Source organism: Populus euphratica, unplaced genomic scaffold, assembly GCF_000495115.2.
Source record: "Populus euphratica unplaced genomic scaffold, PopEup_1.0 scaffold76.1, whole genome shotgun sequence".
In the NCBI taxonomy this organism is placed as follows: Eukaryota; Viridiplantae; Streptophyta; class Magnoliopsida; order Malpighiales; family Salicaceae; genus Populus; species Populus euphratica.
In genome coordinates, this window is record NW_011499890.1 from 899,855 (window position 1) to 923,153 (window position 23,299).

At 38.2% G+C, this 23,299-nt stretch overlaps 5 protein-coding genes across 18 annotated transcripts in view; 3 read left to right on the forward strand and 2 right to left on the reverse strand.

Moving 5' to 3' along the window:
- The first annotated feature begins 425 nt into the window (after positions 1–425).
- Positions 426–9,728, forward strand: LOC105131085 (calmodulin-binding receptor-like cytoplasmic kinase 1). Of its 8 annotated transcripts, XM_011033871.1 has the most exons (12): positions 426–844; positions 1,055–1,272; positions 1,354–2,254; positions 3,016–3,133; positions 3,258–3,433; positions 3,526–3,669; positions 3,832–5,245; positions 5,569–5,807; positions 6,002–6,170; positions 6,464–6,553; positions 6,871–7,169; positions 8,279–9,728. In XM_011033871.1, the coding sequence occupies exons 7-12, from the start codon at positions 5,011–5,013 to the stop codon at positions 8,600–8,602; spliced, it is 1,356 nt and encodes a 451-aa protein (XP_011032173.1). In that variant the 5' UTR covers positions 426–844; positions 1,055–1,272; positions 1,354–2,254; positions 3,016–3,133; positions 3,258–3,433; positions 3,526–3,669; positions 3,832–5,010; the 3' UTR covers positions 8,603–9,728. The 8 variants fall into 8 exon arrangements, with proteins under 8 accessions (XP_011032173.1, XP_011032169.1, XP_011032172.1 ...); XM_011033867.1 differs by having other exon boundaries at positions 3,016–3,433; XM_011033870.1 differs by having other exon boundaries at positions 3,016–3,433; positions 3,526–3,651.
- LOC105131155 (probable anion transporter 4, chloroplastic) lies at positions 1,127–3,418 on the forward strand. The gene is made up of 6 exons (XM_011033990.1): positions 1,127–1,272; positions 1,354–1,399; positions 1,482–1,778; positions 1,873–1,929; positions 2,108–2,189; positions 3,258–3,418. The coding sequence occupies exons 1-6, from the start codon at positions 1,127–1,129 to the stop codon at positions 3,416–3,418; spliced, it is 789 nt and encodes a 262-aa protein (XP_011032292.1).
- PHS2 (alpha-glucan phosphorylase 2) lies at positions 9,664–17,123 on the forward strand. The gene is made up of 15 exons (XM_011033865.1): positions 9,664–10,026; positions 10,114–10,293; positions 10,642–10,818; positions 10,919–11,004; positions 11,220–11,409; positions 11,640–11,732; positions 12,386–12,570; positions 12,694–12,811; positions 12,896–13,024; positions 13,688–13,906; positions 14,000–14,203; positions 14,461–14,619; positions 15,346–15,609; positions 16,125–16,315; positions 16,799–17,123. Exons 1-15 carry the CDS (start codon positions 9,787–9,789, stop codon positions 16,923–16,925), a joined length of 2,562 nt encoding a protein of 853 aa, XP_011032167.1. The 5' UTR covers positions 9,664–9,786; the 3' UTR covers positions 16,926–17,123.
- A 680-nt stretch (positions 17,124–17,803) lies between these two features.
- On the reverse strand, positions 17,804–20,613 carry LOC105131083 (serine/arginine-rich splicing factor SR45a-like). Of its 5 annotated transcripts, none has more exons than XM_011033863.1 (7): positions 20,436–20,613; positions 19,893–20,002; positions 19,655–19,763; positions 19,379–19,528; positions 18,870–18,933; positions 17,951–18,787; positions 17,804–17,892 (listed from the first exon to the last, which is right to left on the reverse strand). In XM_011033863.1, exons 2-6 carry the CDS (start codon positions 20,000–20,002, stop codon positions 18,051–18,053), a joined length of 1,170 nt encoding a protein of 389 aa, XP_011032165.1. In that variant the 5' UTR covers positions 20,436–20,613; the 3' UTR covers positions 17,804–17,892; positions 17,951–18,050. The 5 variants fall into 5 exon arrangements, with proteins under 5 accessions (XP_011032165.1, XP_011032164.1, XP_011032161.1 ...); XM_011033862.1 differs by having other exon boundaries at positions 19,887–20,002; XM_011033859.1 differs by having other exon boundaries at positions 19,655–19,768; positions 19,886–20,002.
- Positions 20,614–22,132: 1,519 nt separating this feature from the next.
- LOC105131086 (zinc finger CCCH domain-containing protein 49-like) overlaps positions 22,133–23,299 on the reverse strand; it is an 11,851-nt gene continuing 10,684 nt past the window's right edge. For 2 of the 3 annotated variants that reach the window (XM_011033875.1, XM_011033877.1), the window contains exon 6: positions 22,133–23,257. In XM_011033875.1, coding sequence (XP_011032177.1) covers positions 22,319–23,257 — 939 coding nt within the window. In that variant the 3' untranslated portion in view covers positions 22,133–22,318. The remainder of the gene's footprint in view (positions 23,258–23,299) is intronic. The other variant, XM_011033876.1, reaches the window with a different exon arrangement.

A 23,299-nucleotide genomic window follows, 5' to 3' on the forward strand; every position in this document is an offset into this window, starting at 1 on the left:
AAAAGAGAAGGCGTCAATGAACAATACTAGTAACTATAAATGTGAGTGAATGAACAGTTGAAGCACAGTGAAAAACGAGATCCTTTATTGATTAATTGTTGGCGTTAGTTAATAATAGAATGTAATTGAAATTGTATTTTTTAAAAATTTAATTTTTAATTTAAAATTAATTTTTTATTTTTTGATATACTAATAATAAAAGTATATTTTTAAAAATATTATTTTAAAATAAAAAATATTTTAAATTACAACCTTCAAAACACACCTACGTAATTTCTTCTCCAAAACAGAAGCCTTCTGAAACCCCGTAACCCTCAAACGCCTCAAACTCCCAAAAAAACAACAAATTCACCTAGAGAATTGAATTACCAAGTGAGGGCATTCCTATCATTTCATAACTCCCCACACTTGCTATTCTTTGCTGCTAGTTTGTCAGCAACAGTCACTCAAAAAAAGAAAAAAAAAAGAAAAGACAAAAAAGAGAGGAAAAAAGAAAAGTCTTCGCTCGCTCTCAATCAACCAATTCGCGCTCGCTCTCAATCAACCAATTCGCTCTCTAATTCCACTTCAAAATCACAAATCTGCGCGTTTCAAGCTCCAACCTTATCGTTTCGTTAATTCCTCAAACCAAAACTGCTCTAGAAACGTTTCATTTTCACCGAGTTCACTCCCAATTCTACCGCGAATTAACGACTCCGAAATAACATCAGAGAGGATTAAAGTGGTGTCGATGCTTGCCTTGGCACTGACTCTTTGTAATGCTGATTATGTGTTTATGTGAGCGGTGATTGCACTCTTGTCTCTTGCTCACGGTTGGAGCCGATCCTTCTCCGGTATTGTTCAGGTGATTTTTATTTATTTAATTATGTATTTAAACTTGAATTTCTCATGCTAGTTGCTTAGAAATGTTAAATAAATTTAATTAATTGTTTCATTAATGCAAAATACAAGTGTGCTGACACCCTTTCTTTTAAATAACTATATGATTAACCGTGCCAATCGGATTAATTCTAACAAATTATACGATCAATTTCCAAAAAAAATAAAAAATTAGGTGGGGATATGTAATTCCGCCAATAGCAGTAGGGACGCGAGTGGATTATTATGGTGGTAAGGTAGTGATGGGATGGGGTGTTGCCTAGTGGTCATTAGGTACATTTCGTATGCCGTGGGCGGCGGATACTTCATTATGGGCTCTACTTGCTGCGCGAGCAATGCTAGGCATTTTGCTGATGGCGTGGCTCTTCCTTGTATGAACAACATGATAGCAAGGTATTGTTGGTCTCATTTAATTCTCTTGTTTGATTCCGGCCAGTATGATTTTACAATGGACTGCGTGATTCTATTTTGTAGTTTAAAAGACGGTGAAGCTAAAATGTTGAAGAAAGTGTATAAACCTGTTCTTTTAGATGGTTCCCGTTGACAGAACGAGCCAGGGCTGTTGGGATTGCAATGGCTAGATTTCAACTTTGGAAATGCAGGAGGACTCAATGCAATCTCCAATCCTCTTGTCAAAAGGCAGTATATTTGGTCCATTTGTGATTTTTGGACTATCTGGATTCCTGTGGGTTTTGGTTTGGTTATCTGCAATATCATGTGCTCCTGACCGAAGTTCCCAGATTTCAGAGTATGAATTGGAGTACATATTAAACAAGGAGTGGAAATCTTTTCCCATGGAGAATAAATCTAAGACAAGAAGAATAATCCCTCCTTTCATGCGCTTGCTCTCTAAGATGCCAACTTGGTCCTTAATTGTTGCCAACACCATACATAGCTGGGTACTTCACACATCATACTTTAATCTAGAATCTGTCATTATTTTTCCTCTCTTGTGCCGAATATGATGCTTAGAATGATTGTACTATGTGCAAGTCTTTGCTTCCAGTATCTAGATTCAGCTCTACCGAGGACGAACACCATCACCTTCTGGTACTGATATTTTGAAATGGTTTTAAAAAAGTCTGCAGGGATTTTTGTTATTCTCTCCTGGATGCCCATTTATTTTAACACAGTAAGGCCAACTTTATCACTTTAACTGTGGTTCTCTATTGCATTGTATGCACATATTTACTAGAGGAAGATATGCTATAGTGAATGTTGTGAACAGATATATCATGCTGACCTCAAACATGCACCATGGTTTAGTGCTGTTCCATGGAGGGTGATGGGATTCATGGGATACTTTGGTGGTACGTGGTCAGATATGTTGATACGCAGTGCTATAAGTGTCACTTTGAGTTGAAAAATCATGCAGGTGTCTCCCTGCTTATTTTTTTTATATGATCAAAATGCATATTTACATGTTCTATTTACACAGTCTATGATTTTAATGTCCTTGCGGAAGTTTCTTGATTTATCATCTATATGTTCCTCCGGATGCGAAGGGCTTGAAATAAAAAAGAATTCTTTTACTTCTTTTGTAAAGATTTTGTCATATGTTTGTTTTATCTGTCTGTACTTTCTTGTGATACAACCAGACATGCTCCAGTAAAAGCAAGTCTTTTCATGTGGAGATTATTCTCTCAGAGAAGTTCTTTGAACAGCTCTCTACATAAATTGATTGTGGAATATGATGCTGTCCTTCAAATCAAATTGTAGGCGCCATGAAAACACTGTTATCTTGTTGAAGTATGACTGAAGTCCTGAACTACGTCATGATTGATGTTAATTTCAAGTTCTTTTACATACGACTGCAACCATATCTCATTTCTTTCTCCTCTTCCTCACACACCCACATTTTGTGAAAAAATATATGAAAATCAATGTTTGAACTATATACTCTGGAAGATAGGTTTTTGAGAGTTGAGTCGGCATTTTGTTTTCCCTCTGTATGCCTTATATTTTGTTTTCGTTGTCTGTTTGCATGCATGCAACCTTGGTTTCCTCGTAAAACTTTTTTTGGTGCTGGTATTGCTCTTATTGGTTTGACGACTGCTAGAAGTCCATCTCTTGCTTCTGCTTGGCTAGCCTTTTCTGTTGGACTAAAGTCATTCAGGTTTTCTTGTGAATCTTCAGGCTCGTGTAATGAAGGATGCAAAGGCTAAGATGCTAGTCATTTTTCTCTCTGGTTTTGTCTAGTTTTTTCTCTTTCCATTTCCAGAAGATCCACGACATGATTCTGGTGTTTGACGCGGTACCACTAACTCTGTTATATATAATGAGTTTGGTCTGATTTTACTTGTTCAGGATAGTACTTGATAACTTCAAAACATTAATTTAGCGTGGTATGTTAACAACTGCTCACTGTTTCCTTGTAGGAATATTGAATACTGCTGGAACATTAACAGCCATTGTGGGAACTGTTGGAGCTGGTTTCTTTGTTGAACTAGTGGGTTCTTTCCGTGGAATCTTGATGCTCACATTGCTCTTATATTTTCTTGCTGCTCTTTTCTACAACATCTTCTCCACTGGAGAATGAGTTTTGATTAAACTGGTCAGTATCATTTTTCTCTCTTTTTAGCTGGATCAATCTATTGCTCTCATGATTTCCACTGAGCTCATGTTTTATTTATACCTGCTTTCCAGCTATTGTACTAGAGTGTATTGCTACTGTCTTGTAAAAGCTTGGAAGCACAGTTCGCAGTAACAACATGCTGGTATTTGAACACCATGATCAACACGACAATAGTCAGGCACGACATCACTAAAAAGGCAATGTTTGCATCCCATGTGCGTACATGACATGCAAATCAATGATTGGTCGCCCTTTTTTTAGTTTCTGAAAGTTTTAATTCTGAACTATTGAGCTGGTCACATGATTTCGTTCTTGTCATATTTAAGCAGTTTAATTACTCATTTTAGTTTTGTAATGCAAGTATTTTTGCTCTTCAGGCCCCTGAATGAGTTTGAAACCTCTATCAATTGCTACAGAAGAGATAGAGGAGCTCAGGAATGTTAAAGAAGGTTTCGCAGTGGGAATTATCATCCCCCTTCTAAAGAGATAGGCTGTTAGTCTGTTTTTTCTTTTCTTTTCTTGTATAAAATCAAAGAATGTACAGTGGCTATTTGTGCAACTCCCTCAGTCCCAAGTATCCAGAGCTTCTGTTTCAGGTGCATTGGGGTTTTCAACCAACAAAATGTAAGATTTTCAGAGGTATGGTCCAGGTTCATCCACCTGTATAACAGCTCCTCCTCCTCAGTTTGCTTATTCTCCGAAGAATGTCATTCTTCATCTTTCCTCTGGTAGCCTTTTCGTTATGATGCCATAGCATCCCATCGCTTCATTTCTGATGCACTCGTAAATGCAACCACCATAGCCAAGCAAGGAGACAGGGTTGAGAATTGGAACTACTAAAAGAAACTAATTTCTTTCTCTAAGAAAGTCCATGGTGAAGAACACAATTCCATGGCTAAGAGCAACTGAGATGATGTCTCAAAACACTGAAAAATAACCATCTGATAGCTGGTATTGCTCAGAATAAACCCGGAATGTTGTGAGATGCAGGTAAGCTGTAATCCTATCACGTCAAACTTCTCACATGTTTTGCCAGAAAATGTCCTGGCTTCCCAAATACACTTGGAAAATAAGAAGCAGATTCCATCATGCTCCCACCCATGTAACATTCTTTTACGGAGGGGGATGAGCTGGGTTTCGGTTGAAGATAAAAAAAACTAAAAGCCAACAGAGCAGGCCCTGTGAAACTGCCACAAGTGGTCTACAATCTGGTCAAAGTCCGTAAAAAGGCCAAAAGGGTTTACTTCCCCGCGTTCACGTATGACCCCCCTGATTTGTTTTTTTTTGTGCACTACTTCCAGATTCTAATCTTCCTGGAGGACAGATGAGATCGGTGACTCGGTATCATTAATTGGTTCTGTTGACCCGGCCATTCAATTTAAATTTCTGACTGGGACTGTGGGAGATTACTGCAATTATTTAGGCTTACGAAAAAACTTTAAATAACATTTTTGTTTGAATTGGTCGATGGAAGAATACACGATTATTCTGGTTTAAACAAAAATCAACCACTTGAAGCCACAACCCAATCATACAAGACGGCCATAGCTCTGAAAATGAAGAAAGCATCATCTCCCCATCCCCCTTACACGAACCCAACAAAACAGGTCTCTTATCTCCAACATGAACCAAACATGCGCCCTAGCAAAAATCGTTCTGTCTTGAGCTATGTCAAAACTGCATTCAAAAGAGTGGTTGGAGCCTTTACAGTATTGCTTCCCAGAAAAAGCAAGGCCGACGACATTGTAACTGATGCAGCCAAAAGCAACAAGCAAGTCGGGGGGATATCCTGTAAGTTATCTTAATTTTCGCTTAATCTCCATGTATATCTCTCAAACGAAGTTGCTTGCTTGGAGGGCTGGCGCGTATTTCACAGAACATGTCATGCTGCGTGTCCTTTTCCTAAAGAGAGACAAGCTCTCTCCATGATATACAAAACAATTACCCTGTTTAATCAATGTAGTGTGATGAAAATACTCGTAGTTTGGCTATGAAATTGCAGCAGTCCAGGAATTTTTGAAGTAGAGAAAAGTACAATGACATCAAAAGTCAACCTTTATTCTCTGATTGTTTTTCAACAGTTTATTGCATCAGACACTAATCCTCCTTAGCAGTTTCAACTGATCTTTCAACAGGAAGTAAGAGTTCATCGATATTCAAGTCCTCTAGTACCCGTGGATCTTCCAGTGCCACAAGTGGAATGGTTGGGGAAGGTGGTTTCTCCATTCAAGAGATTTTTAAGATGACCGATAATTTCTCGCCTGCAAATAAGATTGGAGACGGTAGCTTTTCTACCGTATACAAGGGGAGGCTCAGGGATGGATCTTTTGTTGCAGTGAAGCGTGCTAAAAAGGTATATTACGACAGAACAAGAGATGTGACCTCAGTAACCCTTACATCAGCTTCTGTTTCTTTGGTTAGATGTGAATATTTTAACAAAAAGGCAAAAAAAAAAGGGAAGAAAGTGAAATCTTGTTTATTTTTTTAGAAGCATAGAATTGGTCCATCTGTTACCGCTGTTGGTAATTACTTGACGCTGTGTCGCAGAACACACATGACAAGCGTTTGTTACTGGAGTTCCAGAATGAAGCAATTACCCTGTCCAAGATTGAACATCTGAATTTGGTGAGATTTTATGGATACGTGGAGCAAGGAGATGAGCGAATCCTTGTGGTTGAACATGTTGGCAATGGAAATCTTCGAGAACATCTGGATGGTAAGTGAAGGAGCAGTAAGTTTTCAAATTCCAACCAATTGATTTTAGTCTGCAAGATCCAGAAAATCAGATACAGGGTACAAGCCCTTAAATGTTTTTCAACTGTTAATACATGGTTATCACACTACAATTGCAGGTTGTTATGCCAGAAGCTTAAAGCTTATAGTTTATATCACCCAATTATACCAATTCGCTTTCCTTTTTAACAATCAATGGAAAATGTATTACAGCAGCAGAAAAAGTACTCCTGTAACTATTAACTAATGTGTTTAGGATGGCATTGCACGATGCAGGCAAGAAAGGAAGTATACTTGAAATTTCTGAACGGCTAGATATTGCAATTGATGTGGCTCACGCAGTCACTTATCTTCACACATATACAGGTACAAGCTTGTTTTCATTCAAAGTTTGTACTGATCTGATTCAATCATACAACATTAGCAGCATTGTGACCGATCAATTCTGGATGGATGTTGCATTTAGTTTATATTTGGTATCAGTGATTGGATTTATAATCTCAAATGTAAGTAGCTTGCTTGTTTGAAATTTTCCATCCTGTGTGGTTATAAAACATTATTATAAAGCTTAGCAAAGCTGTTTTGACATGTGTATCTGTTCACTTATTTGGAACATCTTCATGATTCATATTCTGGATCATAGAAGCTTTCAGAAATCTGAATTTCACTTGTTTAATTGACAGATCCTCCAATAATCCACAGAGACATAAAATCATCGAATGTTCTTATCACAGAGAAACTCCGAGCCAAAGTGGCAGACTTTGGGTTTGCGAGATTGACCACAGAAGGTTCTGATGCTACTCACATTTCTACTCAAGTCAAAGGATCAACAGGCTACTTGGATCCTGAATACTTGAGGACATATCAACTCACTGAAAAGAGTGATGTCTACTCTTTCGGTGTACTTCTTGTTGAACTGATGACAGGAAGACACCCAATTGAACAAAAGAGATCGTTAAAAGAGAGAGTCACCATAAAATGGGTAAGTATTGGAGCATCCCCGGTTATTTCATCTTTAGATTTGACAAACTATGAATCAACACCTGGATATCTGTGCCCACATTGCAAACATTCTATCACCTAGAATTTAGGGATGGTAGCGTTTGCAGTGAGGGCCATCAAGGTGTCATTCATTCTATCAGTCGAGGGAACATGGACAGCTTGTTTTATTTTCTGAATTAGATCTCCGGGTTCACATATGCTAGGCAATTGATTCTGGTATATGAGTTAATAATTGCATTACAGCAGTGTTGCAACTTGCCAGTCCCGCAAATACAGCATAACCTGCAGTGCAAGTATATTGTTTACTCCCATCAAACCATATGTAGCATTCATGCCTGGTTCACATAGATTTTATCACATTTTGGAAACATGTCTATTAGAAGGTGCTTGCATTCGATAAATACTATCATGCTGATCTTTGGGTTCACGTTTCTATCAACCAGCCTGCGTGGTTATAATAATTATAAATATTATTGGTACAAATATTAGAAAAATGCGGTTTAGTCTTGACAGTAGGGAAGGGAAATGATGGATGATACATGGATTCAAGTTCTGAAGCTGCTTGATAACAATATTGTTCTTCTGTCTTTCGTGCTGAAGATGAGTTTTGAGAATTCCTCTGCTCATAAGGTCTAGGCTCATTTTCTGCTATAACTATGCCTTTGTACCAAATAATCCACAAATTAATCCTGATTTCTTATCTGCATTCTTTAGGTTAGGACTTACAAATTCTTTCTCAACTCAAAACTTCTGTTTGCAAGGTTCTATTTAAAATAGAAAAAAACTTGGTCCATGGATATCAAGGGAAAGTTATATTAAACAAATCAAATTTTTGCTTAAAACAATTTTATGTGTTCATAGGATAGGATATACAATATTTGGTAACTGGCCTATCAATGCAAGCTATGTGGATTATATAGGTAACATGTTGAACATCGCACGGGTGGAGCTCGACCAAAACAATCCACTTCTGTGTATGGGACATTCATGTGCTGTTGCTGCATGTGGATTAATGAGAATACCATCGTGCATGAGATGTTGCTATCATAACATTATGATGTAATGCGCAAGAACACCTTTCCTGTGCAGGCAATGCAGAGTTTAAAAGGAGGAGATGCCATTTTTGTCATGGATCCATTACTAAGGAGGACTCCTGGATCAACCTTGGCAATGGAGAAGGTGCTTAAATTAGCACGCCACTGCCTGGCACCTTCAAAACAATCAAGGCCTTCCATGAAGGAATGCAGTGAAGTGCTATGGGGAATTCGAAAAGACATGAGAGCAAGTGGTTCATCTTCTTCTGCTTTCATTTCTCAGCAATCTGCAGACTTTCCTCGGAGAGAAGAAAAAAAGAGTCGAGAAGCAGCATTTGGTATTGACGATGGTGGGGGCTATAAATTCATTTCTGCATGAAGTGGTAATTTATGGGATTTGTTTGTCGATTCTCTTCTGTAAATTTCCCGTGAGGGAAAAAGAGAACCCGAATCCTACGTATAGATGAACCTTTTTTTTCCCCTTGAAAGGAACCGCAAGACCTCTTGTGGGAGAGGGACATGAGTGTCAGTTAAGCCGTGTTAAGTGGATGGTCTCTCCACGTCGGATACCCCATAGTAATATTTAACAGGTTGTATAGAATCCAAATTCTTGAACTGAGTGGTTATGCCTTTGACACTTGCAATCTCTTTGGCATCAGTAACCTCGCTGTAAGCTAATTTTGTTTAATTGTTATTCTAACAGAAGTACTGAAAGACATCTCAAATCCTGCCTGCATTCATTCTATTAACAGGGGATTTGCTCTCTGTCACCCTTCGTGTCTGTCTTTTGCGACAGAAACGCCATGACAGGTTAACTGGTTCTTAATTTTGTTCGGTGACTCTGAATGTGGCTGGTTGCTGCGGAATTGAATGACCAAAAGCTTCCAAGTCTGATGATATGGAGAAGAGAACTGGAATCTTGCAACAGACATGTAATCAAAATCACGAGTGACCAAAGGCTGGCTGATTTAACCATTCACGGCTCTTCTCCATGAAGACCCCTCTCCGAGAATCCTGTGACCATATGACATGACCCATCTTCTCGTGTGTGGACCCGACCCGTGGAGAGTGAGGTAAAAAATACTTTTGAGATCCGGATTTCGAGCCATCTTAGTTGTTCGCGCTCTCACACGATGCCGCCACATGTCACGGTCCGATGACCACCTCCCCTATCTCCAATAACGTGCTGTGTCTCCCCACCCTTCACTCACTCCCATGCTCACCCACTCACCCACTCATGTGACTTGAGGTTCAAATAAAGGCAAAAGAAGGAAAGAAACCTTTCTCGTCTCTTCTCCATCTACGCAGATTTTTAACCCTTGCCTAAACGTTCACATTTTGTCCTTTTCCCTTAAAAAAATCTCAGCCTTTCCGCATATTCTCACTTTTCCTCGATTAGAATTAGACCCCACTCCTCTCTCTACAAAATAAATATCTCATCTCCTTGATTTTTCTCCAACTTGCTTCGCTGATTGCCAAAAACACTCGCTCTCTCGCTCGCTTTTTTTAAAACAAAATTTGAAAAGCTTATTGAGAATCAGTTGGGATTTTTGAGGATCAATAATGGCTCCTGCTAGTGTTAAGCCCAATAGTGCTGGCGCTGCTACTAGTACAGCAACAGTGTCCGCGGTTTCTTCTTCTAAAGTACCTCCAATCGCACGCCCATTGGCTGGCGAACCAGAAGAGGTAGCATCAAATATAAATTACCATGCACAATTCAGTCCTCATTTCTCTCCTTTCAAGTTCGAACCTGAACAAGCCTACTTTGCCACTGCTGAAAGCGTCCGCGATCGCCTCATTCAAGTAACTGACTCTATTTTTTTTATTAATATTAATTTCGCAAACTGTTTGTTTGTTTTTGTGGATATGATAAATTGATTGGTGGCGCAGCAATGGAATGAGACTTATGTTCATTATCACAAAGAGGATCCAAAGCAGACTTACTATTTGTCAATGGAATATCTTCAAGGACGAGCTTTGACTAATGCAATTGGGAATCTTGACATTCAAGATGCTTATGGTGAGGCTTTGAATCAGTTAGGGCATCAGCTTGAGGACATTGTTGAGCAGGTTATCATTTCTTCCTCTTCTCTACATCAAACTTTCTATTATTATTTACTGGATTCTAATAATTGGTTTGATGGAATTATTTGGAAATGTTAATTGAATTCCCAATACAGGTTGGATTAGAACTCCACAAGCAATGACAAGTAGATGATTTTCTTTTTTTTAAATAATAATTAATGGGAATCCTTTTCTAAGAAAACCAGACATGGCCAAAATGAATCTAGTTACTCTTGTGGGCTGGTGAATTGTATTGGGAGGAAACTTGTTAATTTACATTTGCGGTGGAGTTCAGTTTAACATTGGTCTAATTGAGTTAAAATATGTGTAATGTTTAGTAATGTGATTTTGTAGGAGAAAGACGCTGCACTTGGAAATGGGGGTCTAGGAAGACTTGCTTCATGTTTTTTAGACTCGATGGCAACGTTGAATTTGCCAGCATGGGGATATGGTCTGAGGTACAGATATGGGCTGTTCAAGCAGCGGATCACCAAAGAGGGCCAAGAAGAAATTGCCGAGGACTGGCTGGAGGTTTGTTTGGTTGCGCCTTGCACTGCTGTAATAAATGTTGTATATTTTATAGGAAGTTGTTGATGCTTTTTTTCTTCTTCTTTTTACTGGATTCGCGCAGAAGTTCAGTCCTTGGGAAATTGTCAGGCATGATGTTGTATTTCCTGTCAGGTTTTTTGGTCGAGTGGAGGTTAATCCTGATGGATCGTAAGTGCTAATTTGATCGTAATTTTTTTTTTTAGATTATCGCTCAATTGAATAGATTATCGCTCAATTTAATGTGGTTTCAGGTTGCCTTCATGGATGAAGGGACCAGAATTTCTTTTTTAGTGTGCTTTTCTTTCTTATGCTTATGTTCATTTTGCTTTGTGTAAGATATGGAGCTTACTGCGTGATTGTTTCATGTTGTATATAAAATACAGCCGAAAATGGGTTGGTGGTGACATTGTGCAAGCTCTAGCCTATGATGTGCCAATTCCAGGATACAAAACCAAGAACACCATTAGTCTTCGTCTCTGGGAAGCAAGAGCTTCTTCTGACGACTTCAATCTATTTCTATTTAATGATGGACAGTATGAATCCGCTTCACAGCTTCATTCTGGAGCTCAGCAGGTTGGTTTTTCAACTATCACATCAGAAAGGATGCTCTGGCCAGCATTTTTGGCTTATTTTTTAAGAATAGACCCCACACAGTAAACCAAAGCGGACCTTTTTTCTCTCTTCTTTTTGTCGGTTTGTTGCTTATTTCAGATTAACATTCTTTCAGATTCAATAAAGTATGTGCATCCGTGCAGATTTCACATGTTTTCTGAAACACTAGTTTAATAATTGTGCATATGCAGATTTGTGCTGTTCTTTATCCTGGGGATGCTACAGAAAATGGAAAACTTTTGCGGCTGAAGCAACAATTCTTTCTTTGCAGTGCTTCACTTCAGGTTGGCAACTTACTTTTGATATTTGTTCTTCTTTCGTTAATGTGGCTTCATTCCTCATAGTTTTATGTATGCCTTAGCATCTAAGTCTGCCATCATGCCTTGAAAGTGGCGATGAGAGGAAAAGGGGTCTAGGGGTTACACGTAAAGAACTTCTACCAGAATAGTTATCTCTTTGCATTCTGGACATATCTGGTCAAGTGGGCACTTCACTTTTTTTTTCTTTTTTTGGCTGCACTGTTACTGCATCTTCATGAAAGGCAATGGTAGCCACTTTTTGTCAAAAGGGAATCTGCAATCAGCCGTTGTGCATGCTGAATCAAATCAATGGGATGCCAACTTTCTTGTAAAAGGAAACCCTGAATACTTTTAGATTTGTTGCTCCAGGAGAAATTTAACGTTTTCTAGGATTTTATGCTGCTTTTCATTCTCAAATGATGTGAAGTTGCAGTTGACTGTAGAGAATTTAATCGGATATTTGTTTTCCAAACTGCCACTCACTTAATGTTCTACAATGTCTTTTCTGTCACAAGCACCACTATGATATCTGTTGAAGGATAACTTCTTTTTTCGTTGAAATGCAATAACTATAAAGTTCAGTTTCTTGTGCTTCAAATCTTCATGACAGTTAACCCTGATGTTGAAATCAATTGCAGGATATTATTCTTAGATTTAAGGAGAGAAAAAATGAGAACGGATCATGGAAGTGGTCTGAATTTTCTAGCAAGGTCGCCGTACAACTGAATGATACTCATCCTACTCTTGCAATTCCAGAGCTGATGCGATTGTTGCTGGATAATGAAGGACTTGGATGGGATGAAGCTTGGGATGTCACAACCAGGTGCCTTTTTTTCAGGATTTAATTTTGTTTTCCAACTATATTTTTATCTTGCAACTTCTGGTCATGTCTTTCCATGCATATTTATTCGATTCATTGAATATTTAGCATCAATATTTTAAACAGGACAGTTGCTTATACCAATCATACAGTCCTTCCTGAAGCACTGGAAAAATGGTCACAGTCTGTGATGTGGAAGCTTCTCCCGCGGCATATGGAAATCATAGAAGAGATAGACAAGAGGGTACATCACCTTTTTTTTCTTCTCCTTTTTCTCAATATCTGTTTCTGCATTGTGATCTGGGAATAAAATATGAAAATCTTGCAGTTCATCACAATGATACGCACCACACGAACTGATCTTGAGAGCAAGCTTCCTAGTATGTGCATCTTGGATAATAATCCTCAGAAACCAGTTGTGCGGATGGCAAATCTATGTGTGGTATCTTCACATAAGGTAAGAGGTCATTTGGAATCTAATCACACAGAAGCTAGCTGTATCCATGAACTCTCTTACTTCTCCAAATAATGATTGGGCCTGATGGGATTTTTTGGTCACCTTTCAACTGCAAACATAAGTCATCTCTTGCTTGGCATGCCATAATTTCTCCCTGAGGGTAGATCTTTCACCTTAAATTTAAATTTCTCTTGATTAGAAAACAAAATCATCACAGGTCTAGACTACAAATTAGAGTCCAAATACCTAGTGCTGCAAGATAATGCTAGTCGTTTCTTGTTTGCAACATACATAATGGTTGTTTCTTTACCTGTTTGTCATCGATCTTTTGAGAATTTATTAGAATATTTTAATTCTAAATTATAATTTAGAATGATTTTCTAATAATATGATTTTTTATCACATTACACGAGATTGCCCCATGGATGCATTTGGCAACCAAGGGTCATGGACCAACCATAAAACCCTGTTCAGAGTTGTCGATGTTTGTAATGATCAATCATAGAAGAACAAATGTAAAGTAGGATGTTTTGTGACTTCTTGAGCCCCTAAACATCCACAGACAAGTCACTTCGAAGCTGAAACTGGCTTCATCTGAAACTCCTTTGATAAATTTGAAAAACAAATTCTTAATTTTTATACTTTGTGATTTCTTCAATATAGGTGAATGGTGTTGCTCAGTTACACAGTGATATATTAAAGGCTGAGCTATTTGCAGACTATGTCTCTATATGGCCAAAAAAGTTCCAAAATAAAACCAATGGAATCACTCCTCGCCGGTGGCTCCGCTTTTGCAGTCCTGAGCTCAGTAATATAATTACAAAATGGTTGAAAACTGACCAGTGGGTCACCAACCTTGACCTACTTGTAGGTCTTCGAGAGGTGAGTACTTTCAATTCGTGTGAATTCTGTACATGGGATGGTTTCTTGCTATTGTAATGGATCCAGATTCAATACTGATGCTTCCTCCAAAAGTTTGCTGAAAATGCAGACTTCCAAGCTGAATGGTCATCTGCCAAGATGGCCAATAAGCAGCGTTTAGCACAGTACATATTGCGAGAAACAGGTGTGAGCATTGATCCAAATAGTCTTTTTGACATACAAGTCAAGCGCATCCATGAATATAAGAGACAGTTGCTAAATATTTTGGGTGCAATATATAGGTACAAGAAACTAAAGGTACAAAATACAAAACATCCTTTTCCTTCTGATCTGTGCTTAATTAAACAGTTGTTAGACCAAAATAAGGTTATTTCAGCATGGATCACCTATTGTCGTCATTGTAATCCACCTGTACAGCTTCACCTATTATGTGTGATCATGATGATATCATCTGTGGCCGACTTTAAATTCTTCTAATTTCTTACCAATGTGTGGTTGGGAGATAGAACACGCATTGTCAATCTCTGAACTTCCCTTAAACTGAACTATGGCAGGAGATGAGCACTGAAGAGCGGAAGAAAACAACTCCACGTACGATTATGTTTGGAGGAAAAGCATTTGCAACATATACAAATGCTAAAAGAATTGTAAAGCTGGTAAATGATGTTGGCACTGTTGTCAATACCGATCCTGAAGTCAATAGTTATTTAAAGGTATTTTTTTTTTTACTTTTGATCTTTCTGAATAAGTTTTTACCGTCTGCAACCACTGAAATACATCTTCAGCAGTAGGAAAACAAGGCAGCTACACTGTTGACAAAAATGATTTTCTGCCATTATTATGGGGTTAAAACTTTGAACACATGTCAAGACCCCCAGATTGGTTGAACCAGTTGACCTTAGATCGGAAAAGTGTCAACAAAAAAATGCCCCACTGATAGTGGATGCGCAATATACTGAATCAAGTAGTTTTAAATGGAATGGACTTCCTATTAGACTAATCCACTTTCAATTTTGGATTTTCCAAAAGCTTGTTTATCCTTTTAATTATTCTTAGTTGCTTCTGCAAACAAGTTGTGTTATGCAATTTGCTTGGATTGTTGGATTCTTTCCCCATTTTTCTCTTCCAGGAAGGGTAGCTGATTTTTTCTCACCTCAGTAATCGAATTTTCTGTAGTCTGTGTATAAAGAACCCAACAGTTTCTTTCCCATAAGGATTGAGACATTTTGAAATCTTCAGATGTTATTAACCTTCTCATCTTTCATTTACCCCTTGATTAACTTCTGTATGTGCTTCTACTATTTTGATTTTGCAAGCCAGCGTGTTTGTGTGTTTCAGCTTGCTCAATGAGATTTTGGTTTGTGTGCGCTTTATTGAATATTTGTTTTCATCCATGTGGCATATTTAAACCTATGTACCATGAATGACTGAATTTGCAGGTAGTATTTGTTCCAAATTACAATGTATCTGTGGCAGAGATGCTTATTCCTGGAAGCGAGTTGTCACAGCATATCAGCACAGCAGGCATGGAAGCAAGTGGCACCAGCAACATGAAGTTTGCACTCAATGGTTGCCTTATAATAGGAACCTTGGATGGTGCTAATGTTGAAATCAGGGAAGAAATAGGAGAGGAGAATTTCTTTCTCTTTGGTGCAACAGCAGATGAAGTCCCCAGACTGCGCAAGGAAAGAGAGAATGGATTGGTAAGAAACTAGCAATTTCAGATCAACAAGCATTCATCTATATAATATGAATTACCTGACACTTGATGAAGAATCTATGAAGGGCATCTATTGATTGAAAGACTACTCCTTATCCTAGTCAGAGAAATGTAGCTAGAGCATTCATCTTGAAGCTGTAACTTACTAGAGCCAGAAACATGGACTAGAGCAATAGGTTTTAGTAGCAAGTCAAAAATGATAAAACCATACTGGAGACGTTACTTACTAAAAGGAGTCATGATTTCAATTAAATTATGTTTATTGCAAGGAGCTTCCTTAAATTGTTTGAATCATAAGACTGGTGCCTGACTGCCTGCACTGCTTCAAAAGAAGACATCTGGATGGCTTCCTTGTGAAATAGGATGAAAAATATAATGCTCAACATCATTTCTTAGCTTAATCTAATCCTCCTACTACCTTTCCTTGAAAGTTTTATTATCCAGGTGTTTCTAGGACCTTATTCTCTTGTCTAACACTCGTCCTTGCTGATTTCACAGTTTAAACCAGATCCTCGGTTTGAAGAGGCCAAGATGTATATAAGAAGTGGAGCATTTGGAAGCTATGACTATAACCCACTTCTTGAGTCTCTAGAAGGGAACTCCGGTTATGGTCGTGGAGATTATTTTCTTGTTGGCCATGATTTCCCAAGCTACATGGATGCACAGGAAAGAGCGGATGAAGCTTACAAGTAAGGAATTGCTTTCTCTAGTTTCACATTTCATCAGTTTTAATTTTTGAGGTTTATATTCCAGTATTACCATGTCTTAAATGCGATAAAGCGTCCAACACAACAAAAAATTCTTTTGTAACTCACTTGACATGACTGGTATTTTCTCAGTCATGGCTCTATATCCAATATTGCTTGAAACTTTAAGCTGGTGGCCAAATATGTCGCCACTCAATACTGCAAGCATAGCTAGAAAGCCAACTCCTTTGCCGATATTTTTTAGCAATTTATTATGAGAATTGCAGGCTACAAAAGAAGACGGAAGGCTTTGGCCAAAACCAAATGCATGAAACTAAAATGGAAAAGAAATAGCAAAAAAATGTTAAAAAAACTAACTCCGTCTACACTGACTTGTGCTACAATGTTGCGCAAGAGAGATTACTTGACTTGTAAAGGTTACAGAATGGCCCTGACCTCCAAAATTTTCCCATGTTTTGCTTGCAGGGATCGTAAGAGGTGGTTGAAGATGTCTATACTTAGCACCGCTGGCAGTGGCAAATTCAGCAGTGATCGGACAATTTCCCAATACGCCAAGGAAATTTGGAACATAGAGGAGTGCCGGGTACCATAATTGCTACTACAACCACACGCTGCCGTTCAATTTATGATGTATATGGTTGTAGTCAGGTCAAGTGAGCAAAGAAACGGAGGATAACAAGACAGGGACCATATCTTTCTATCAAAACATGAATCTGTAGAAAAATATCAATAAACCAGATGTCACGCTTCTGTGATGCTTTTTCTAATGAACTATATTTTTCCTATTTTACCACAGCGTTCTACTTTTCTAGCAAGTAATGATGTCAATATATTTACATAATGCGGTTATCCCTGGTTGCTTGATGGAAGAAAGGAAGAAAAACCACAAGTAATTCAAATATGAAAACACTTTCTCATGCTACGGGAAGGAACACAGATGGCTTTGATAGCCATCACCCTCAGCAAAATGGAGTTGTAACCCAACTGTTAACAACAGATCCTCGCAGGTGATTAATCACAAGGAGAACATGCCTGGCTCCTGTACAACTGGTTTAGCGTTTTTTTCTTTTTACATCTTTCCAAATTTCTTGCACCCGGCATTTTAAACATTAATCCATTTATCACTATATTATTCTACAAAACAAGTCTCGCATGTTAAAAAGAGAACCTTCAATGTCTAAACGTAGGAGGAAATTAATGTATAAGAGGAGTGAGAACGAAGGAGAACGCATGTTGTTACACGCCACAGGCTTGTCCTAGAATGTTAATACAAGCTTCTTTATAAATGTTGTAGTGTTGGTAAGAATTCATAATTAATTAAGTTACCTGCGGAGTAGGAAGGCATTTTAGATTTTGTTGAATCTGTATCCGGTCTGGTGTTAATGAAATGGTGCAAGAGCCTCCTAGACATTCGCTGGGAACACTTCAAACATATCAACCACAAAAAATGCATAAAGGAAAGTCTCTTATTTTTAATAAGCCAATAGTCATTACTTACTGGAACTGTCACTACATGGACACCTAAGGCACTCCAAAATACGGAAAATTACCACACATGCCTACACTTCTTTAACTCCCAAAAGACATATTCCTCAAACCTACAGGAGCCTCTCATGCCTACACTTCTTTAACTCCCAAAAGACGATTCCGCAAACCTACAGGAGCCTCGCATATATATATATATATATATATGGTCTGCACGAGCCTCAATTTACTTTCAATGAGATGCTGAAGCCGAGCTAGGGGTGACAGACCTAGAGGCACATCTGGAAGTAGGGCTTGCACTGCTGCTGTCTCGAGAGCACCCCCTCCTCCTCGAGCTCTTCCTTAGCCTTGGTGTCACACTTCTAGAATAACTCCTCCTCGTGCTCCTCCTTGGTGCAGGGGATACACTGCATGAATAGCTTCTCCTTCTTGGGCTAGGGGAGATGCTTCGTGGATAACGCCTCCTTGGTGCAGGGGATATGCTGCGTGAATAGTTTCTCCTTGAGGTCCTCCTCCATGGGCTAGGGGAGATGCTTCGTGAATAGCTCCTCCTTGGTGCAGGGGATACACTGCGTGAATACCTTCTCCTTGAGGTCCTCCTCCATGGGCTAGGGGAGATGCTTAGTGAATATCTCCTCCTTGAACTCCTACGAGCCCTACATGGAGTAGGACTCCGAGATACAGAGCAATAGTGGCGTCTTCTATGGTATCTGTCATCTGGTGAGTAATGCCTTGAGTAGTAAGGTGAGTAGGACCGATCATGCCTGCCAACAGGGGACCTACTGTATGGAGATGGAGATCGAGAGGGGTATCGGTGGTGGTTATAGTAGTAAGGAGAATATGATCTGTGTTGGTGGTAACGTGGGGAGTAGGATCTATTCCTGTCACGTGGTGACCGCCTCCTGCTCCCCCGATAAGGAGAGTAGCTAGGAGATCGACAAGGAGAATTACTAGGAGTCCTGCGATGCACTAGAGGGAACAAAAAAAAATGTAAGTAAAAAAAAATATGGACCGATGAACAAAATATGGACCAATGACCAAGTCATCATACCACGAACTGTTCTCAGCCCCAAATACCTTCCAGGAGTAGGAGTCCGTCCTCTCTTCCGCTTAGCCTGCAACAAATTGGAGAAATGAGTTCATTGAATTGCAGTTCTTTTACAAAAACAGCTCATACTAATTAGGTTGAAAAAACATTTTCTTATTCATAGGATATTAAAAACAGATGTTCAGCATATAACAAGCAAAATCATTATTATAGAATAACTTCAAATTGCACATAATTTAACAGCTGAAAAGAGAGAGATTCAGGGCATACAACCCTAACAGTCTGACAATTGTTGAAGTGTTTGATTCGTTGTTTATTGGAGAGTGATGAAGAGCTGCTACACACAGCTGACCTGCTGCCACAGAAGCTTCAAGTGGAAAGAAGAAAACAACTTTCAATCTCATAAGAACTTATAGGCATCCAGAGTTTCCGTAGGAATTGAAATAGAGCTAAGCAACCAAAATGCAAAAACCAGGACCACTCATCGAGAATAAAACAAATGAAGATTTTACCTTCTCCACTGTAATGACACGACCCTCAAGAACAGATCGGTCCAAATACTTGATACAATGATCAGCCTCCTCGACAGTAGACATAGTAACAAACCCAAACCCACGAGATTCTCTTGTCCATGGATCAATGACAAGATGAACATCAATTACCTATAAACAAAAAGAAAAGGAAAAGGAAAACTTGATCAGTTAATTCAGAAACTAGAGATTCAACTATACGAAGAAATTAATAACATTCCAAAATTAGGAGGAAAAATAATAGCATGGTATCCCTACCGTTCCTTCCGCGGAAAAATGCTTCTCGAGTTCCTTCTTGGTAATCCGAGGTGACAACCCTGTCACATACAAATTGTTACCAGGATTCTCCACATCCCTTGAGGAGCTCCTACAAACCAAATCAGAATACAGAAGAAATGAAAACATTAGACAGACATAGACTAAAGAAAACAGTATATATGGAGAGATTGCCAAAAAGCAGGCAGCATGCATATAGGAAACAAGACATTACCTGGACCTTGACCTCGACCTCGACCTCGACCTCGACAATGATCTGGAGTCAGGCCTGCCGTGTCGCCTGTATGGGGAAGGCGAAAGGGAATACCTTGACCTTCTGGTGTAGGACATCTGGACCAAATTCAATAAGAAAAGGACGGGCATAAATATACAATTACAAAGAACACAGTATCAATAACTAATTACTGAGATCGTAAATTTCCCCATTTCTAAAAGGAATCTTATTATTCAATTAAATGCCATATATAATTTTTTTGTGATTTGATTTTAATTTAATAGCATGCATCGAATTTGATCCACAAATATTGCAATCTTTTACTAATTAAAGAGATCATCTCCTAAGATCCCAAGCAATCATTTAATTATCACAAGTAATGCATAACAGATGAAAATCCAAGCAACTAAACTAATCATGAATAACAATCAAGAACTCAATTAATTACAGTCCACGATACTAAATAAGGATTCGTGAAAATTGGGAAAAAGAACTCACAGGATTATAAAAAAAAAAATCGAAACGATTGAGATGATAGAAGAAACTCACCTTGAGAATAATGAGATTGAGGCTGTTGATTGTGTTTCTCTCTTTTTTTTTTAATGGTTAACAAGAGAAGGATTACAGTCGTTTTTAAAGAATGCGAAAGGGCGAGAAGTTCTCTGCTTAGCATTCTGAGAGAAAAAGAAGTTTCTGGAGACGCGGACGTGTCAGCACTGCACCATCCCGTTTAATAGCGTGTTTTAAAATATTTTTTATTTAGAAAAATATATTAATAATATTATTTATTTTTAAAAAATTATTATATATTAAAAAAATTAAAAATACATTAATTTAAAATAAAATTTAATTTAATTTTTTCACACGAAGGAACGAACACCCTCTAATTGGGAGTGGATATTATTAACGTGAAATTGAGACCACAGAATTAATAAGAATTTGTATAACACGTGTTGGATATCGATTGCTCAGTTGTGAGAGTGCTTGGTTACAATAATGATACTAAATTACAGAAAGACCCTTGATTTTTTTATTTATTTTCTTATCTATCAGGGTTGTCCCTTAAAATTCTTTTTCGAGGTTTGTTGTTCATAGGTATTTGCTTCACCAATTTCTTTATTACGTGATTGCACCTGCATGTGATTCTTGTCCATTTCTTTCCTTTATCAATAATCAAAGCTACAAAGATCTCTCCATCCCTCCTCCTCCTCTTTTTTTTTTTTTAATGATTCTTTAAAAGTTTATTTAAGAATATATTAAAAATAATTTATTTTTAATATCAACATATTAAAAAAATAAAAAAATAATTTAAAATTAAAAAATAATTAAAAAAAAAAAAACATGATTCAACTATATATTAACATATTAAAATAATAAAAAATTTATTTAAAAAAAAAAACATGATTCAACTGTGATCTTTAATATATAATATATTTATATCTTTTATATATATAGTTTTAATTTTGTGTTATGATGTTGGATTTGAGAGATATTTTGTATGGTCATTAAATCATATGTGTGCGTTACTTTTTAGTCAATTTATATATTAATTAAGATTAATTTTTTCATTATATAACTTTGAAAGGCAATCCTTACATCAATTTAGTATATTCAAATGAATTTTAAAAATTCTCATGGATGCATGTTCTTAAATTTAATTTTCAAAAATCTTAAATGAAGCAAACCTTTTTAGCCACTAAGACGACCCTTTAAATTTTAAATTATTAAATATCAAGTATTTATGATTTTGCCAGTAGTATTATCCTGAGAATTAAAACTGGAAGGTGACGACTTACGAACGGGTGAAGTATCTCTACCTACTGTATTGTGAACATTTATCTTACTCCTATCATTCTTTGAATTCAACTAGCTTTGTTATAATTGTGATCATTACCAATGATCAAGAATAATTTCAATATATAACCAATGTTCAACTCTAATTTCCATAAATAAGTACATTATCATATCAGAAAAGAGAGAGAATAGTCTTTATTTCACTAAAAAAACGTTTTTAAATTGTAATGGATTAATAAGTATCTGTGTTTGAATAACGCAGACTTTTGTTAACGGCGTAAAATTGAAGCATACATTATACAACCACCATGTCATGAGAACCTAACCTATTTTCAAATTAAATCCTGGCTAGAATGCCCAACTCCCATGAAATCATGGCTACAAGTTAAATGGTCTTGCCCCATTAATGGGAACCTCGATCACTGATCCTGATCAAACTTGCACATGAATCCTACTAAACAAGGACAAACGCTCCCTATAAATTGCATCATAACTTCTCATAGACAATAGATTCTGATGCAAGTTCTTGCCTTCTTAATCAGATAGTACGTTGAACAAATTACTGCAACCAACAATACAAGCAAGAGAAAACTTAAATCCAAAACGCTTGACCAGAAGGTATATCATCTAAACAAAATTTAAGGTGGGGGCCCTGAGGGTTTAGATTCTTCAGGTTCTCCAGGTCTAGGAGATGGTGGGCCGGAGGGTTTAGACCCAGCAGGTGCTTCAGCTCCCTGAGGTGGGGGTCCAGAGGGCATGGACCCTGCAGGTGCTCGGGATCCCTGAGGTGATGGCACGGAGGTCATGGACCCTGCAGGTGCTGCCCTTGGTGCTGGCACAAGATGCTGATACTGCTGTGTGGATTGAACAACCTGTTGGGGGGCCACTGGAGAATGATATGGTGGAGGATACTGCTGATACGGTGGCATTGGAGGCATATAACCATATGGTGGATAATGCTGTTGTTGGTATTGCACATGAGGTGGGGGCATACTTTGATATGGATAGTGCTGACCTTGCTGCTTCTCCAATCCAGATTTATTCTCACCTGATCCTGCAGGCCCATTAGGAGTACCATCTTGGGATCCAACAAGGGCACCCATTCTTTGAGGATCCATTGACGGGTAAAATGTTCGTTCTTGCTGAGCTGGTGGGGGGATATTGAAATAGTGCATTGGAGGATGTTGGTCCTGCATGCCAGGTGGATGTAATTGGTTGTGTTGCTGAGATACAACTGCACGGGGCAACATCCCACTATGGGCCATTGGTGCTTGCTGCCTTGCTTCATCAGAACTTTCCATCTCAGGTTTTGGTGCTTGCGGTCTACCCCACATCAATTTCAGACGCAGACCCTTGATGACAAGCTTGTTAGAGAGCTCCTCCGCGGCTTTTTCTGCTCCTTCTCTGGTTGTATAGGTTACAAAAGCAATTGCTCTTTGAGGCACCATTTTTATGGATTCAATTTCGCCATGAGCATAAAATTGATCCCTTAGGTCCTGCTCATTGATCCTCGCATCAAGCCCACCTACATAGAGCGTTTTAATGCTTTCATCCTCTGGTGGTTCTAATGAGGGCATGTCTCCAGCCTTGTTGAGTAGCTTCATTGCCACAGGATCATT